At 38.6% G+C, this 18,194-nt stretch overlaps 1 protein-coding gene, 1 long non-coding RNA gene and 1 other non-coding gene across 6 annotated transcripts in view; 2 read left to right on the top strand and 1 right to left on the bottom strand.

Moving 5' to 3' along the window:
- Positions 1 to 568: 568 nt before the first annotated feature.
- trnai-aau (transfer RNA isoleucine (anticodon AAU)) lies at positions 569 to 642 on the bottom strand. The gene has a single exon. It is a non-coding gene; the product is annotated as a tRNA-Ile (tRNA).
- Positions 643 to 2,077: 1,435 nt separating this feature from the next.
- On the top strand, positions 2,078 to 4,814 carry myca (MYC proto-oncogene, bHLH transcription factor a). Of its 3 annotated transcripts, none has more exons than XM_073863784.1 (3): positions 2,078 to 2,334; positions 2,717 to 3,351; positions 3,841 to 4,814. In XM_073863784.1, the coding sequence occupies exons 2-3, from the start codon at positions 2,724 to 2,726 to the stop codon at positions 4,398 to 4,400; spliced, it is 1,188 nt and encodes a 395-aa protein (XP_073719885.1). In that variant the 5' UTR covers positions 2,078 to 2,334; positions 2,717 to 2,723; the 3' UTR covers positions 4,401 to 4,814. The 3 variants fall into 3 exon arrangements, with proteins under 3 accessions (XP_073719885.1, XP_073719886.1, XP_055037932.1); XM_073863785.1 differs by having other exon boundaries at positions 2,079 to 2,334; positions 3,844 to 4,814; XM_055181957.2 differs by having other exon boundaries at positions 2,079 to 2,334; positions 3,811 to 4,814.
- A 492-nt stretch (positions 4,815 to 5,306) lies between these two features.
- The window catches only part of LOC129425908 (uncharacterized), a 34,517-nt gene continuing 21,629 nt past the window's right edge, over positions 5,307 to 18,194 (top strand). Inside the window, exon 1 of one of the 2 annotated variants that reach the window (XR_012368127.1) lies at positions 5,307 to 5,764. This is a non-coding gene — a long non-coding RNA (uncharacterized lncRNA). The remainder of the gene's footprint in view (positions 5,765 to 18,194) is intronic. The other variant, XR_008638223.2, reaches the window with a different exon arrangement.

The following is an 18,194-nucleotide window of genomic DNA, read 5'->3' as shown; positions in this document are numbered from 1 at the left end:
TACGTTAAAAATACATCAGGTTTATTTAGTCTCTACTGACCTCTACTGGATGTTTACGATAAACCTACGTCAGCTGAATATTAATAATTTTTTTTATTATTCTTGTACCTACTTTTTTGTACAGAAAACCACACATCATCCTATCATGAAAATGTGTTGCTTTTTACTAAAACCAGTGCTTGAAGTTGGAGAAAAAGGTTAATGTACTCTTGTGCACCTTTGAGATATATTAGACATAATACAACTAGAGATCTAAAACCTTTTTAAATTCAGATTGACCACCCAAATACATACAGACCACCTACATATATGACCTGTTATATCTGGTATAACACTATATATCATATTATATATTTAGTAAGGCATAAATAGAGTATCTTCTAAAGAATAATAACAGTGGTGCAGGGGTGTATTTTTGGGTAAAAGCATGCAGCTATAAAACATATATGTAAGTTATGTGTAATTGAAAGTGAGTAAGTGACGTAATTGGCAAGGTACGGTTAACCTTACCCATAAAGTAAGAATGTACGTGTCTTATGCATTTAATTCACTGCAAGTCAAAAACGTATGGCCAGTACGGGGATCGAACCCGCGACCTTGGCGTTATTAGCACCACGCTCTAACCAACTGAGCTAACCGGCCATAAGAACTTTGGTCAAAAATGTGCATGTGGTGGAAAATTATATCAACTAATATAACTATTAATCATAAAAAACTTTTGTGTATGATAACACAGTAATAACAGCTAATAATTACAAGTGTTAGGTTACGAATTTTTTATGTGATTTGTAATATTGTAATATGTGTATCTATAACTTCTGTTAATTAGTAGTTAATTTATAAATATGTTTTTTATAAGCAGATATGAATCAAATGCTTTTGGCCAGCGTCATTAGAGTCATTATTGTCCATTTTATTTTTTTTATTTACATTTGTCTAGTGAATTAAAATTTTGTTTTATATTTTGCTTTCTACCACTAAACACATGTTATAAAAACAGTATCTTTGATCATATCCACCAACTGAAAACCATTTGGCTTTTAGTCATGTTTATTTATTTCTTAATTGTATTGTTTTATGTAGGTAGTGGAGCACTGTATTTATTATATGAAACAGCAGATGGCGCAACATACCAATGTATCGTTAAATCGTACTAACAGGTTAAGATGAGTAAAATGTTTTGATGTCCTGACTTCTGGGGTTTCAGCCTACCAGAGATGCGTTGTTTATCTGTTTACAGGTATTTAAATACATGGCAGAATGGTAAAGACTGACTAGTTCATATTATTACAGTCTTTTATTACAGTTTACGTACAGCGCTGTATTTTATCGGTAAACTACAAACCAACAATATTTAGCCCTTATTTATAACTGAGGACATTAAACACGTAAAAATACTTGCATCCAAACTATTCCCATTAATTACATTTTGATTACACAAACAAAAATTCCACATACATCAGTCAGAAATCATATAGTTGCAAATTTCACTAATGTTTTTGTATTAAACTTTTAAACATTTGCATTATTTAGTCCCATATAGGGTAAACACACGTTATACTGGTGTGCAATTTATTTAATCGTTTTAATTCAAACAAATGGCATAGATTTGATATTAAAAGCAGATTATCCATGCTCCATTCTCGACATGCAAAATCAACTCACAGATTATGATTATCAAACTATAGTGTTAGTCTTTTTATACATTATCTAAATACGACGCTTCCTAAACCTACTTCTGTTTCCACTAACCATGCTGTCACTACTTAACCATAAAATGCACCACCGCCACTCTCATCATGACGTTAGGAAAGCTTTAACTCCGCCCACAGAATTTCACTGATACATTGATCCTTCCGCAAGAATATAGTCCCACTATTTACGCAAAATGCAAGTTTTCTGCGTCACAAAACTCTGGTTGTCCTTTCACATAAATTGTTGTGTTTAACCATAAATTGTTGTGTTTTACCAATCGAAGTATTAGTCAATATAGTCGATTTAACCCATAAACGGCCCATTTCGCGTTTGGCGGGAAATATCACTCGCGTAGTAATACGTCAGCGGGCGCTACTTCAGTTTGCGGGAGCCACAGAACTTATTCATCCTGCCACTGTCAGACGGGCTATCAGTCTGTTCAGCATCCGAGAGGTGAACGAGTGCGTACCCTTCATCACATTACACATCACTTGGCATTTGACCACGACTTTGACTCCACTTATGCTGCAAGCGGACGGAGTAAACTGTTGGATTATACTTGCTCCTTGTTTTTTGGTATCTTTTCATTGCGTCGAGTCTGCAACACAACCATTCTGAAACGGCATTCGTTAATACACGGTAAGGATTTAACGTTAGTAGTATATTCTTTTATGTGCGGATTTCAAACACAGCATGAATTCGTGCTTTTGGCTATTGCAATTAAATTGACATTGCTGTTTTTGTGAGGTTGCATGTCTGATACGGTTTTGGAGAATAACTGCTGTGTGAAAGCAATGAAGCGTTTTATTGTTTTGGTTGTTGTAAGACACCGGCTTTAAGGTGTAGTCGCTCCCATTTTTACACATGTTGACATACGTTTGCAGTAATAATTGGCTGCTGTGTGTTTAGGTGTTACTTTTCTTTTTATTCCTAAACCTAAACCTGTGCACTTAAGTGATAATTACGTTGAACGTAGCACAGCGTGCATTAAAATCATTTTCTCTCTCGTTTTCTTTACCAGTGTCAAAATGCCGGTGAGTGCGAGTTTGGCGTATAAAAACTACGATTACGACTACGATTCCATCCAGCCCTATTTTTACTTTGACAACGACGATGAGGATTTCTATCATCAGCAGCAAGGACAGACTCAACCTCCGGCTCCCAGCGAGGACATTTGGAAAAAATTCGAGCTGCTCCCCACACCGCCCCTCTCGCCCAGCCGGAGACAGTCGCTCTCCACCGCCGACCAGCTGGAGATGGTCAGCGAGTTTTTGGGCGACGACGTGGTCAACCAGAGCTTCATCTGCGATGCGGACTACTCCCAGACCTTCATCAAGTCCATCATCATCCAGGACTGCATGTGGAGCGGCTTTTCCGCCGCCGCCAAGTTGGAGAAAGTGGTTTCGGAGAGACTGGCGTCCCTGCACGCTGCCAGGAAGGAATTAATAACTGACAATACGGATATCAACTCAAATCGACTCAATGCGAGTTATTTGCAGGACCTTAGCACATCTGCATCAGAATGCATTGACCCATCGGTGGTCTTTCCTTATCCACTCACCGAGTCGCCCAAAACCAGCAAGGTTGCCCCATCACAGCCCATGCTTGTATTGGACACCCCGCCTAACAGCTCTAGCAGCAGTGGAAGTGATTCAGGTGTGTTATCTTTATTGTTATTCTTACTTAATCATTTTGACAAATGCATAAACTTTGGAGTTGGTTAATTCATTCATTAAAGGTTCAAGTGTACCCCAAAATTGAATTTCTCATAATGCACTATCTATGACCTTGTAAAGGTGGTGTGGTGGTCATGAGACATTTTTAAAAGCATATAATTTTGCAATGAGTGCAAGTGGTAGTTGCATAAGCTTTCTGCACTCCCTGCTCGACGCCCAGCCTCTAGACAAGTCAGAACTGTAAGATGACTGCAATGTTCAAATACCAGCTGAGAGGAAAAAGTGGGCGGGAACTGGAATGCAGAGATTCCCCCTCACCCTGTGTGGAAAGTCGCTTGCCAAATTCCATGATATTCCCACAGGTTTATAGTATGGTGAATTTAAAAGAAGAAAAGTTTTGCTTTGTAATTTAATCATTTTCTTTATTATTCAATTGCAGAAGATGAAGAAGAGGAGGAGGAGGAAGAAGAAGAAGAAGAAGAAGAGGAGGAGGAGGAGGAAGAAGAAGAAGAAATTGATGTGGTGACGGTGGAAAAGCGCCAGAAAAGGAGCGAGACCGAAGCGTCTGAATCAAGGTATCCCAGTCCTTTAGTCCTGAAACGCTGCCACGTCTCCACCCACCAGCACAACTACGCTGCCCACCCATCCACGCGGCACGACCAGCCTGCAGTCAAGAGGCTACGGCTTGAGGCCAGCGCAGTGATCAGCAGCAGCAGGCACGGGAAACAACGCAAGTGCACGAGTCCCCGGACATCAGATTCAGAGGACAACGACAAACGCAAGACTCATAATGTACTGGAGCGCCAGCGCAGAAACGAACTCAAGCTTAGTTTTTTCGCACTACGGGACGAGATCCCCGAGGTTGCAAATAACGAGAAAGCCGCCAAAGTGGTGATCCTTAAGAAAGCGACAGAATGCATCCACAGCATGCAGCTGGATGAACAGAGGTTACTGTCAATCAAAGAACAGCTGAGGCGAAAAAGTGAACAGTTAAAGAAAAGGCTGGAGCAGCTGCGGAGTTCACATTAATGAGTCAAGTTGAAAGGACTTTTGAGAAACTTCCCACCTCCTGCTTTTTTATGCAAGTTAAAGACTGTTGCTGTGTATAGTTGTGATGTTGCATGTCCAATGCATTTTTCCTTTGGCTATTGTCCGTTTTTTTTCCATGTTGAAACTGCCACAGTTTAAAATTTAAGGTGGTTAAATAAAATAATTTGTATTTAAGTCATTTATTTTTATTAATAAAATAAGAAAATATGGGTCTGCACAAACCCTAAAGTAAAATTTGTTTTATATGTTTTTGTATATAATGAATTAATATTTCCTATGAAAGGTATTTTTGGATCTGTATCACCTATGTGTTCTCATTGACCATATTTTGTTTCACTATATGGGTTTTTCATGTTTCTACAATTCTTAATCATAAATACATTTCTATCTAAACTTGACTCTTTGTCTCTTTCAATGCAGTAAACTCATATCCAAAACACAAAGGTTGACTTGCTATACCTACCATTGTAGACTAGCTGCCTCGTTTCAGTACTTAATTTGACAAATTGAATACTCTGTTTTTGATGTCATCATGTTAATCATTTTAGGGATTCTCCCAAAGTCAGTCATAAAGGCAGTTAACCAAGTTCTCACCTATCTAACATGCAATCCGTCACTTCCAAAGCATGCATATTCAAAAAATACATAACTATGCATCACAGACGACTTAGCATTCATTTCAACACCAGTGCCTAAAAATGAAAGTAAATGCAAAGGATTTGGGGTCCGTTGCTTGGAAACCAAACGAAGGGGAATTTGACAGCAAGTACCACTAACAAGTGATCAACCATAAAGTGCCACACCCACAGCAAAGAGAAAATGATGACTCACATGCCACAGAGTCCTCAATCTAGTGCAGTGATTATATATGGCCCATCACGCATCTGTCATGAATGTGTCATGAATGCCCTGCAAATGCATGTATGAGTTGATTCACTGAACTCAAATCAGTGCAGCGAGCAAGACTGCAGGTGTGACTGTGAGGATGACTTACAAAGCACAGTTTGGAGCAATTCTTGCAAGCAAATTAAAGCAGTGCATTCTATTTAGCTGAGATTTGGTACGTCCCAGCTTCCGTACATCCCTTAAGGACCATACTTGTCAAAAGGTTTCAATACACGCTGAGCTCTTTGCGAACTTCGTCTGTTTCCATCGCTGCTGTGATTTCTTCCCGACAGCGCTGCATTAGGGCAGTATGACGTCACGGACTGTATCTGACTGTACGCAGCGCGTGCCGGGGAGCGCGTGCTCCGAGCACATGGAAAAGGGCTCGAGACGAAGTGCCCGAAGAATAACTCCACACCGGAATATAACAATAACAACTTTGATGTAAAGCAAACCGGGTAAGTCTGGGATTATTTTACATTACAGTGGGCTGTAACTGTATGTGTGTATGTTTACAGTGTACATTTGTGTGATTATTAATGCATAAAATTGATACTAGGACGTGCTATTAGATATTGTGAGGCTGCGGTTTTAAATGTCCTATTCATTACATTATCCAAAAAAAATATATGGTTTATAATATTCTACAATAGTAAACTTTTATAATTTGTTATAGGCTAGAGTTGTAAAGATATCTACCTGCCAAATCTAAAAGAAATGCTATTCTTGTTCTAAAAATATATATTTATTATATTTTCTATTATATTTTAAAAGGGTATGCACAGTTATATTGTAAGATTGTTGGCATCTTCAATGCCTGCTGACTAACTGAGATTTAAGATAATATTTGATTTGAAGCACGTGTCTATATGATATTCAAATCACTATATGTTATCTACTATTCTGTATTTAATATTCAGTCGTTATATCGTAATATCATTGTTTCATTGGGATATTCAAGTACTTTTTACTGGCACAAATCATAAATGCACATACTGTGTAACAAATAACAAATAACATTTTGATATTAACAAACAATGTTTGTTTATAGTAAAAATCTCTTTTTCTGTATGTGACCTTTTAACAATTTTTGTGTGCAACATTATAAATAATTTATATACAGGTAAAGGATTCAATGCTTTAAACGTAAATGCCATAGGGTCTTTATAGGCTGCTTTTTATTTATTTATGCTTTTCTATTATTTATTATCCTAAAATGTAGTGATTTGCGAGTAAACAGACTAATAAAGCAAAGACAAAGCATTTTTTCCAGCATAGATTATATTTGTTTAGTTTTATTTGTGTCTTCTTATAAATGCATAAATAATGCATCTGTTATTTCAATGCTCAGATTTTTCCATCAGAACTCACAGAATATGGAATATATATATATATATATATATATATATATATATATATATATATATATATATATATATATATATATATATATATATAAAATTAGGTTTTTTTGCATGTGTGGAGACACTTTGTCTAACAGGTGTACTGTATATTAGGGTGTGGTACATACATCAGTACCGCTCAGACTTGTTCTGCACATTTATATTAAAGTGTAAATGCATGCGATTAAAACGTGGTCTATACCATATAACTATGCTCTGAGATGCAGTTCATTTTTGAGCTAGTCTTTTAGAAAAAGAAATTGGTTTCCTGGCTTATCCTTATTCAGGGTCACATGGTTCCCCTTGGCAGTGGCACCATATGTTTGGCTGAGGGAGGCAGACCACACACTAATACAAAGTCAAGGTCCCTGCTGGGCTCTGAGGATTAGTCTGAGACAGAGGTATATCCTGAGATCAGTGAAGACCGCATTTAACAGTCTAAACTGCTTTTGTAAGGAAGTGTTTAGCAAAAACATTAAAGCTCTAGGGACCTTAATTATAAATCTTTTGTGTATGAATCACCAGCCCCAAATGAAACTAATAAGCATTAATAGACATTATACAATACTGTAGGCATTTTTCCCTTGAAAGTCTTGATTTAGAGAAAATGTTGGCTGTGTGTTCACTGCACATGGCTGTATCATTGAAGTACACTCTTAAAAATAAAGGTGAATCATGATGCCCTAGATTAGAAGAACTATTTTTGGCTGAATGTTTCTATAAAGAACCTTTAACATCCGTAGAACCTTTCTGTTTCACAATAGGTTCTTTATGTTCCGTTAAACATAAAAAGGTAAGAAAGAAATGGTTCTTTGTCTTTTAAGCACCATTTTTAAGGGTGTACCTTCTTGTCTGCATGTGTTAAAGGTCACATTCTTCCTGATCCCATTTTTTAAACCCTAGTTAGTGTGTAATGTTGCTATACTAGCATAAATAATCCCTGTAAAATGATAAAGCTCAAAGTTTACTGCCAGGCGAAATATATTTTCTTTAACAGATTTCCCCTTTCAAAGCCTACAGCGAATGGCCGGTTTGGACTACAGCCCTCTACTTCCTGCTTTAATGACATCAGTAAAACAGTTTTTTGACTAAAATCCGCCCACAGGAATACGTCAGTCACCAGCTAAGCTAACAGCAAGCTAAGCTGCTATCGAATCACAACACACTAAACAAACTACACAATCAGAACTCGTTATGTATTTCTGAAGGAGGGACTTCATAGAACAAGGAAGACATCAGCCCGTTTTTAGGACAGTGAAAAAAACAGCGCTATAGAGATAAGTAAATTCTGTGAAAATACCGCTTTTTTACACGTGAAACATGAACACATGTTATATTGTGCACTGTAAACACAAACAAAGTTTCAAAAACACAGAAAGAACAGGAAATTTAATCTCCTTTAGTCTCTTTCACAAATTCGGATTAACATGTAATCAAATATAAACTAAAGCATATTTGGGGTGCTGTCCAAAGGGAGGGCTCCGAGTCTGAACCCAGAGTACTTCCCCCTCCTAAACTGGGATAGATACACCATCATATGTGAAGTGAAGCGATGGGGTGGAGGAGGGATGCTTCAATTTCAATCAACCAATCAGATTTCAGAAATAAGTTTACAGTTTGTTTCAAGTTTAAGATTACAACAGGATTAGCTGCTTCTAGACCATTGTTTTTCATTTTAGGGTTCAGTTATGGTTAGGGTTGGGGTATGGGGTGGGTTAAAGGGTTCAATTTTTTTAAAGATGTAAAATAAATAATTGGTGTCCCCAGAGTGCGTATGTGAAGTTTTAGCTCAAAATACTCCAAAGATAATGAATTATAGCATGTTAAAATTGCAACTTTGTAAGCATGAGCAAAAAGGTGCTGTTTTGGGATGTGTCCTTTAAAATGCAAATGAGCTTTCTTTCTGCACTAAATGGCAGTGCCATGGTTGGATAGTGCAGATTAAGGGGTGGTATTATTGTAATTGGTCTTGCTACCTACCTCAAAAAACAGGCAAAATCTGAACTACCTAATTTTTCACATGCTTGCAAAGAATGGCTTACCCAAACAAAGTTATTGGGTTGTTCCTTTTCACATTTTCTAGGTTGATAGAAGCACTGGGGACCCAATTATAGCACTTAAACATGGAAAAAGCCAGATTTCACGCTATGACCCCATTAAGGTTTTATTTACAAAAATGTTATCCGTGGCCGAAACAATATGTTGCCCTTTTGCTGCATTCAGACCAGCAGCGGTAGAGTTCCCGCGAATGCCACGAATTGAGTGTTGCTGCGACAAACGCGCGAGTTGAAAATGTTGAAATTTGGCGGAAAAACGCGCTGCGTTAAACAATCAAGAGCTTTCTCTAGTAGTGACGTGATTACAGAAAGCGAGCGGAGTCGCAGAAGCCCCTCCCATGAAGCGAATTTCTGCGTGAATGTCTTGATGACTAGAATTTCACGCGCGAATGAAGCGAGTAAACTCAAAGGGGCAGTTTCCCGGACAGGGATTAAACTAGTGTTAGACTAAAAAAATGTCCAAACTGAAAACATCTTGCACTGACATATCTTAAAATACATCACTACTGTTTATTTGCCTCAAAATCTCCATAGGTAATGTTTTTAGTAAGGCATGTTTGTTAAAACTAGTTATATTTCCTAATTAAACTAAGGCCTAGTCCTGGCTTAAAATAATCCCTGTTCGGGAAACCGCCCTAAAATGTTCAAGGGGCAAACTAGACGCGGTACACACGAATTTTACGCCTTGAACACGGCTGGTGTGAACCATAGACCGTAAAAAAATATGGACGTAGTGTCCGTGACGTCACCCATTGGTTTGTGAAGATCGCTTTTGAAGCTTAAAGTAGGCGTTACCTGCCGTCGCCATCTTGGCCGCGCGTCCCCGCGAATTACTCGCGGAAAACCGAAAATGGGTAAAGAGGCGGGACATGGGTGAAGCTGAGGTGAAACCACGCCCGCCTAGCGCGAGTCTAGTGACAGCAGTGGCTGTTCAGCCGACACTCAAGCGACCACACCCTTAATTATGCAGAAGTTTAAGGCTTAATATAATCTAAACGGGTGAGTTACAAAAAAATTCACCCCCCTCACAGTTGTCATGAAGGGCAAAATTAGCTATATAGGCCAAAAACACTTTTTGTACCAGACTGTAAACATATTATTTTCTACTCTAAAGTTGGCCATTTTTAACATGGGAGTCTATGGGAATTGACTCCCTTTTGAAGCCAGCCTCAAGCGGCCAGTCGATGAATTGCAGTTTAAGTCACTTCCGTGTTGGCTTCATTAGAGAGATCGGAAGGTTGCCCCTCGGTGTGAACCCACGTTAAGGACATCTCTCAATTGGCAAAATCAGGTCGAGCTGAGTTTCAACCCAAGATAACACACAAACTGATAAAATGTATACACTATAAGTCTTTTTGGATAAAAGTATCTGCTAAATTAGGGTTAGGGTTAGGTTAGGGTTAGGGTTACGTGTTAATGTAAATATTATTGGCATTTAGCCACCAAATGTAAAAATCTGCTTTCGTGAAAGTTGCAGATTTGCAGAAAGGCTGTCTCTTTTCATAAAGCATGTTATAAGTGAAACACTGACATATGCTTTCTGTCAATGTCTATTAAACATTGATCTTTGTATTTTAGTAGCACAATCACTACGGACTCTGTTGAACTGCAGTTTAAATGAATTGAATCCATCAGCTGTGTTTTGGGCTGTATGAGAGGGTTAAACAGTCTCCACAGAGCCAGGCCTGTTTTTACTCTTTGGATAGTTTTCCATCTGTTATGTAATCCCCTGGTTTGGAATGGAGGTCTCCACTGCGGCAGAGATCTGAGCACTCTGTCTCTCTTTGTCTTTTCGTCTCCTCTTCCCCCTATCTAGGGCCCCCTGTAAACAATGACATCATTTCCTGTTGACATCACCATTCAGCCTGTCTATAAGCCAATTTACCACACACACTGTGCCGTTTCTTTTCACCAACTTAAGTTCCGATCTACTTCTGTTTCTGTTCCTCTATCTCCTTCCTATTGCTTCTATGTCGAGCTGGACTTTAAATTTTGCAGTTTTATTAATAATATATGATCTGTATCTTAATTTATGTCTTTGCACTGGCTTGAGACAGTGATTTTTTTAATCAAGGAAACCACCATTCAACCAATCCAAACAGATTCAAGTAAGAAGTCCTCTCACTCGAGATAGAGGTAAATCACAGTTAAAAATAATCATTACATTATTTTCCCTAAATAAATGCAAGGCAGAATGACATACTTTTAATAATATGCATCAGCATAACACAGTAACTACACACAACAAAAGGTATCTTTTCCATGTTAATCTGAATGTTTGTCCTAACCAGTGTAATGGGGCATTCACACCTAACGCGAGTTCAGCGATTTGCGCGAGTAGATTATATACAAAGTCAATGCAAAGATGCTATTATATGTGTCCTCGCATGGGGCGATGCGAATGGCGTGATATGGAAAAAAATTCGCAATTCGCCTCAAACGCGTCTTCGCCCAAGTTGAAAATATCCTCGAGCTAAAAATAATTCACATGACACAAAGTTAAATCCTGCGAGTAATCTACAGCGAGTAACGCGATGCCCCGCGTTTAGTGTGTACATGGCATAATAGTTAGGAATTTGTTTATGTACTGCTTTATTTTGTTGCTAGTGAAGGACTTACAAATAGAGCCCGCCCATACTCTGTTCTGATTGGATGTGGTTTTTGATTGATTTTGTTATGTACTTGGAGTCGCATCGTGTCTGTTGTGGACAGTCAAATTATTTGTCGCTAGAATCTTATCAAGTTGCGTGTAGTTACAACATGGATTATCAATTCACTGTAATTTATAATTAAAGCGCTCTAAGCGAATTGACGCGTTTTAGACCATAACAATTTTTTTGTTACATACAGCAAACATCTCCTCACTATCTGCTTGCTGCCTGTCCACTGATCAAACTGTAAAAAACGCGATCTCTGTAGACAGCTCAGGCTCAACAAACGGCAATATCAACATAGTGGCCAAACCTAGCAAAACAAAACATAACAAAGTGTTCCAGCCAATAAACGACAAGAAGGATTTGAAGGTGGGGGTTGGGCGCGTTCATGAAAGCACGGACGGGAGAGGGAGGGGGAGGCGTTAGCTACGCTCCGTTTGTTTGAAAACAGTTCAAACATCAACAGGAAGTGACGTCGCACATTATTCACTTAGAGAGGCTTTAACCCACATACGTTGTTAAAGAGACAGTTGTGTGCTTAACATCATATATCAAAATATCTTTTTTGTGTTTAACAGAATAAAGAAACGCATACACATGAGGGCGAATAAGTGATGACAGATTTTTTATTTTTTGGGTGAACTATCCCTTTAATATTGCAATAAATAATTGGTTACAGAGACCGTGAACATTTATTTTAAAATCGATATCTGCACTCGCGTCACATCTAGGACAACTCGGAGGTACATTAAATAGCACAAGCTTAGTCAAATATCGCCTACTTCAAAATGCAAAATATACATTAGCAGCCAATGTTAATCGTTAATGATTTGGGACAAATATGATGTTATTTAATGTTAAACTATGTAAGTGGCGCTCTTGGGCGGTTTTTTAGCAACTTCCTGAGTCGTAGCTGGGCACCGCGGACAAGCGCCACCTGTCGGCGCAGGCGTGCATATTCTTATAGAAAACAATGTGTTACATTTTTTTAGAATGGCGCGGCGCTGCGACCCCCTTTAGATAAGAACATAGTCTTAATGCAAACATGGAAACAAAATCACTTTTTCATATTTTTTGTAGCTCAATGGGTTATCATTGCAGGTCATGGGTTTAAATCCCAGGAAACACAGCAACATTAATGTTAAACTTTACTGCACTGTATGTCACTTTGGATTAAAGCATCTGCCAAATGCATAAATGTACTGGCCTAATGACGTGCCTTTCAGGAAACATAATGACCACATAAAACAGGCGAATAAATCGTGAAGTTCACATTGTTGCATAACTTTATATAGCCACACTCTCTCTCTCACTCTCTCTCTCTCTCTTCCAATTACTCTCTCCCTTTTCTCACTGTTTCCATCAGACGGCAGCGGTGGCGACGGCGTCTGTGTTTTGCCTGGCCCTGTTGACCTAATCCTGTCAACCTGCCAAGCGGCTTTCTGCTTTCTCTCTGTCGTGTTAGCTGGCGTTCACTGAGTGCATTCTAGGCATAAAAAACAGCACTGGAAAACTAAACTGCTTAGATTTACACACTTTAAGAGACATGTTTAGACCACCAAAGATCAGTCCTGCTGAAAGCCTGCTCATTTACAGTCCGGGGAGCGCAAAGCACCTCTGTGAATATTTAAGCAGACCTCCCCAAGACAAACATGGAGACGCATACATGCGAGAAAATCGCACACCTCAACAGCTGTTGCTTTCCGTAATGTCAGACTCTAGAGTTTGTTGCTCTAGAGACTTAGTTATTTAAAAACAGGTATTTTATATTAACTTTACATTTACATTACACTATTCCATTGTTCCTGTCTTACTCAGTGGTTGTTCATTGCATTAGCAGCATAAAAGGTCATGGATTTGAACACAGGGAACACATGTTGATAAAAATTAGATTTAGTGTCTGCTAAATGTATGTAATTTGGCAGATGCTTTTATCCAAAGGGACTTATTGTGCAGATCTACATTTGTTTCTGTTTCCTGGGAATCAAGCCTATTACCTTTGCACTTTGTGGTCTTTTGTGGGCGGGGTTATCTGTTTCCAACCAATGGCAGACACAGAGAGCGTTTAGGAAAACTGTCATCATTTCTGTAATACCTGATACATTTGTTCATGCCAGTGGGCCAGAAATGACACTTTAGCTTTGATCTCTTCTCTTTAAGCATGTGCTCCGAAAACATACTTGTTTTCAAAATTATAGACTGAAATATGGTTATATACACCGTACTGTGTTGTGTCAGTACTTTGCAGTAGAGACTATTTATGTCTGTCTCGGGCTTAAATGAAAGGGTGCTTGTATATGCAATAGGTACCTTAGTGTAAAGGATGACTGTTGAATGTAAGCTGCAAGGGACTTAGTATAGACTAGTGCTTGTGACAGTATGTAAGCACCTCAAACTGAATCAAAGACATGTAACAAGCAGTCCTAGTTCCAGGCAATATGGAAATGTCTACGATCTACAGGTGCTTAAGTGTTTAAACTTAAACAAATTATTTTATTTACCTACAGCCTTTAAAATGAAACACATTGAGGTCAATTGAGCTGTTCGGTCTTCTTGTCAGTTTGTAAGATAACCTGGAATGCTAATTCACAATGGATTCCGAACTGGAATGGGTTTTAGAATAGCATTTATGAAGTAAAATAAAATCTGTGGGTAACTACTTAAAAACGCCCCTTTTCTTTTCAACTTGTCCCCCATGACGTCTGTAATTTTATGTACCATTTTGGACGGGACATAAGACCTACTTGGCAGGTATTTAGTAAGTCCCCTTCTGGTTGGTCTAATTTTGACAATCTAAGCATGCAACACACAAATGATAATCATGTAAAATAAATGTAAGTTATCGCAACTCTCAGCGATATGGTTATTATATACACTGTTATCACGATAACGATAATTTTCAGTATATTGTCCAGCCCTGCTGAGAAGTAGAGGTCGACCGATAGTGGATTTTACCAATAACTGAGTTGGTCCCTTCTTGGTGATAACCGATTAATCGACCGATAGTTTTTAAAATGGATACTGGATAAAAAACAAACATAACACTAAAAGAGAAACGGTGATAAAATGTATTAGATAAGGAAAAAAAACAGCAGTACTGAACCATGAAAATGTGCTAAATTAAATAAATGTATAAATAAAACTAAATTAATTATATTAATAAGTATTAAAGTGAATTCTTTTGTGAAATACTTCCACTGGTAAAATTGAAATGACATAAATGTCTATTATATGTGTGTAGTCTTGTACTTTATAAACAACAAAAGATGTATTGCAGTGATGATAAAAAACTGAAACAGATTTTGATTTGTTGCATATGTTAATGTAGCCGACAGCTGCATATGGTTCGCTTTCTCTAGTTATTAACTTAAAATAATTAATAGATAAATCATGGATAAAAGTAACCAGCTTGATGTGAATAGGGTTCCGCCGGACACGTCCCGAACATGTTTTCGGGTTCGTTCTTCGGAAGTCGCGTTGGTCGACGGCATACGTCATCAAGGTTTTATATTTCGGGTTTAATTTCAGAAAAGCAACCGTTACATTTCAAGGTAAGAATGAAGCTACAATGATTGTATATCTTAAAAGAAATAAACCTTACATTTTTAATGTATTTTAACTGAAATGTGATGACGTATGCGGTCGAGCAACGCGACTTCCGGAGAACAAACCCGAAAACATGTTCGGCGGAACTGGCACGAATGGCCACCCTAGATATGAATCATGACATTAAACATTTGGGTTAGATTTATCTGCGTGTATTTTTGTGTAACTGTTTGAAGTACTACTAATATTAGCATCCTGTCCGCCTTGACGACAAACTTCGTGTTGTTGTTTCTCTGCTAAGCAGCATCTAATCGTCAGATTAATTACTTCATAATGATATGAAGCAACGGACACATTCGGAAAACTATCGGCATGGATTTTTTGCCAACAACCGATTGTTCCACCAATTAACTATCGTTGCCGATTAATCAGCAAAACTGATTAATCGGTCTACCTCTACTGAGAAGCACGGTTTTCTTTGAGGTCCCCCTGTATAACTAATCCTGTCCGAATACGGCTTTTGAGTTGATCTGACTTAGAAATATTAGTTAACTCAAAAAAGTTTTTGTCTCAACTAATATTTTTAAGTTGAATTAACTAGTGCTGCACAATTAATCGCATCGCAATCGCGAAGTCAGCCTGTGCGATTATATGACAGCAAAATGTTGCAATTGTATTAAATAAATAAATGTGTGGACTTGTTAACACAAACTTTCTGATAACAGTTTGATGATTTTCCTTGCTGTTTAAAAAAAGAAAGAAAAACGAACAAAAAAGGCAGTGCACGTGTGGCATGCACGTGTGTGGTGTGCGTCGTCACTTATACCAGAGCGAAGATGGATGCAGAGGAGGTTGACAGTGATCTGGTAGCTAAAAAAACCTTTATGTCTGTTGTTTGGCGGTATTTTGGATATAGGATTACTGACACTGAGCAGTTGCTACATCACGTGGCAATACGAAAACATTTCTAGTTTTACAAATACACATTTTAGCTAAACTGTGTGTGGATTTTCCTTTAAACCCATCAAGTTGACTCATGATACCACTTAGTATAATCGCAATCGCACATCGCAATACTAGCATGAGCATCAATAACCGCAATGGGAAAAATTACCCAAATCGTGCAGCCCTAGAATTAACTCAATAACAGACAACCAGGTAATTACTTTTTTAAGTTAAATCAACTTTTTTTAACAGTGCATAAAATTGGAAGTGTGCCTTCTGTGTCAACACAAGCACATCCCGTAATTCTGGGATCACTCCCATAATGGAGACCTACAGTAGTAACATTGCCATCCTATGTGAACAAAAGCCAGAAACTATGCCGCAAGGGGTGTGTTGTAGTAAGGACGTGTGTGCCATCGCAACAACGCAGACATCGCTCAGCTCTTTGACACGTGGGTTTTAAATACAGATCAACATTCACTGCAGAAAATGTCTGCAAACTGGAATGAAGCAGGAATCGTTCACCAGCACGTGATGCGCTAGTTTGTGATCCAGTCAGAAAAAAATGCACGTTAACAGAATTTAGCCGCAAGTCATTCTGATTGGCTAGTTAGCGCCCTTGGGGGCGTGTCATAGTGATGTAATTTGCAATGATAATGAAAGTTATAACAACCGAAAAGCCTCCATTGATAACAAAGCGCAATCTTTGGTGAAGAGATAAATGAGACTGTAAACCGCAAACTTGTTGATAAAGACTAGGCTGCATACCAAGGGACAAACTGATGAACCGAGAGTGTTAGCTGACAAACTAATAAAGAAAGAGAGTGATGAAGAGGGGATTTGAGATATTGAATGTTTAGAGATGAATAGCCCGCTGTATTATTCAGGTAGACCCTCAGCACACATCAACACACTGCTGCTTACTTAAAGAGCTCAGCATTACTCAGATTCAGAGCGTGAGTCAAAACAGCATAAGCCAGCAGCTGCACGGGATGAAAAGAGAGGGATTGAAAAAGCCATAGAAAGATGGTGGGTTGGTCTCACTGGCCCATTTTCCAGCTTCTGTTAATTTGTGAGTCATTGCTACTACAAACAGTGTGTTTGTTTTTCTGCCAACACACTGCATGCCAGGACAACAGACACAGGCGCACGAAGAACCACACACTGACACGCACACACAATGCTTACACCAAAGAGTTATTCAAATACAAACTGTACGACTGACCTACATAGATGCCACACTGCCATGCCCTAAACCTCAGAGGTGGGGTTGTTGAACAGGATATCTGATTCATTTGATCCACTGGGAAAGATTAAATATAAAAAGTGGGCGTTTTATTGTTGTGAAACATTGTATGGAAAGAGATGCTTAGTGTTCATTCTCATGGCTGATAAATCCAGTATATACGTAAATATGTACTCTGAATATGACTCAGATGCTGATGCTTTATTGGCTTTTGTTGTCTGGTTTCATCATTTCCAACTACTCAGTTGAATTTTACTCAGTGGTGTTTGGTAAGAAAAACTTAAATTTTGTTATTTCCTATATTTTAGGTTAGGGATCTAAGGAGGGCGTGTACACCAAAGCGTTTATTGCGTGTTTTTAATTGAATAAGTGCAGCGCTTTCAAAAACGCCAGCAGCTGGCGGGTTTTGTTGACGCTGAGCGCCAGTGTTCTCTGTTTTTTTTTTTTTTCGCTGAACACCCAGAGTTGAAAAATGTTAAACTTTGGCTGAAACGCTCAGCCCATCAATCTCACTTTTTACTCAGCCATCCAATCACAGTGGATGAGACAAAAACCAACAGGCACAGAATAGATGTATCTTAGCAAGCACTCAGCTGAAGAAACACTGGCAAGCACCCACAGCTGGCACCGTCTGGCGTTTTCAGCCACGTTTAAACGCTTTGGTGTACACGCCTGCTAAACAAACCATAACAGTCCCTCCAGAAAAACGCGATTATGCGATCGCATGATCCAATGCATAATCAGCCATAAGTCTGCATATGTAGCAAAAAAGTCTGCATATATAGCAAAAAGTCATATCTGAGCAGAAAGTTGAAAAATGTTGCATTTACTTCACACATGCGCAGCCATTTCCCCTGTTGTCATAAGCGACGTGAACATCAATGAAAAGCTGCAAACAGTTTTTGCAAGTTCACGCAGTTTTTGCAAGTTCACGCAATTTTGGCAAGTTCCTGCAATTTCATCGCATAAAATTGCATAAATATCCCGCATATTCCATCGCATTTTTTAGGAAAACGTGCCACAAGATCAAGGATTTT

Source organism: Misgurnus anguillicaudatus, chromosome 25, assembly GCF_027580225.2.
Source record: "Misgurnus anguillicaudatus chromosome 25, ASM2758022v2, whole genome shotgun sequence".
NCBI classification, from domain to species: Eukaryota; Metazoa; Chordata; class Actinopteri; order Cypriniformes; family Cobitidae; genus Misgurnus; species Misgurnus anguillicaudatus.
The sequence above is the reverse complement of the archived record's forward strand: the minus strand, read 5'-3'. Positions and strand labels throughout refer to the sequence as shown.

Bases quoted from the DNA above. Each gene is read 5' to 3' on its own strand.
- myca (XM_055181957.2), top strand. From the start codon at position 2,724: ATGCCGGTGAGTGCGAGTTTGGCGTATAAAAACTACGATTACGACTAC. The intron at 3,352-3,810 runs GTGTGTTATCTT...ATTCAATTGCAG, and splicing joins CAGCAGTGGAAGTGATTCAG to AAGATGAAGAAGAGGAGGAG.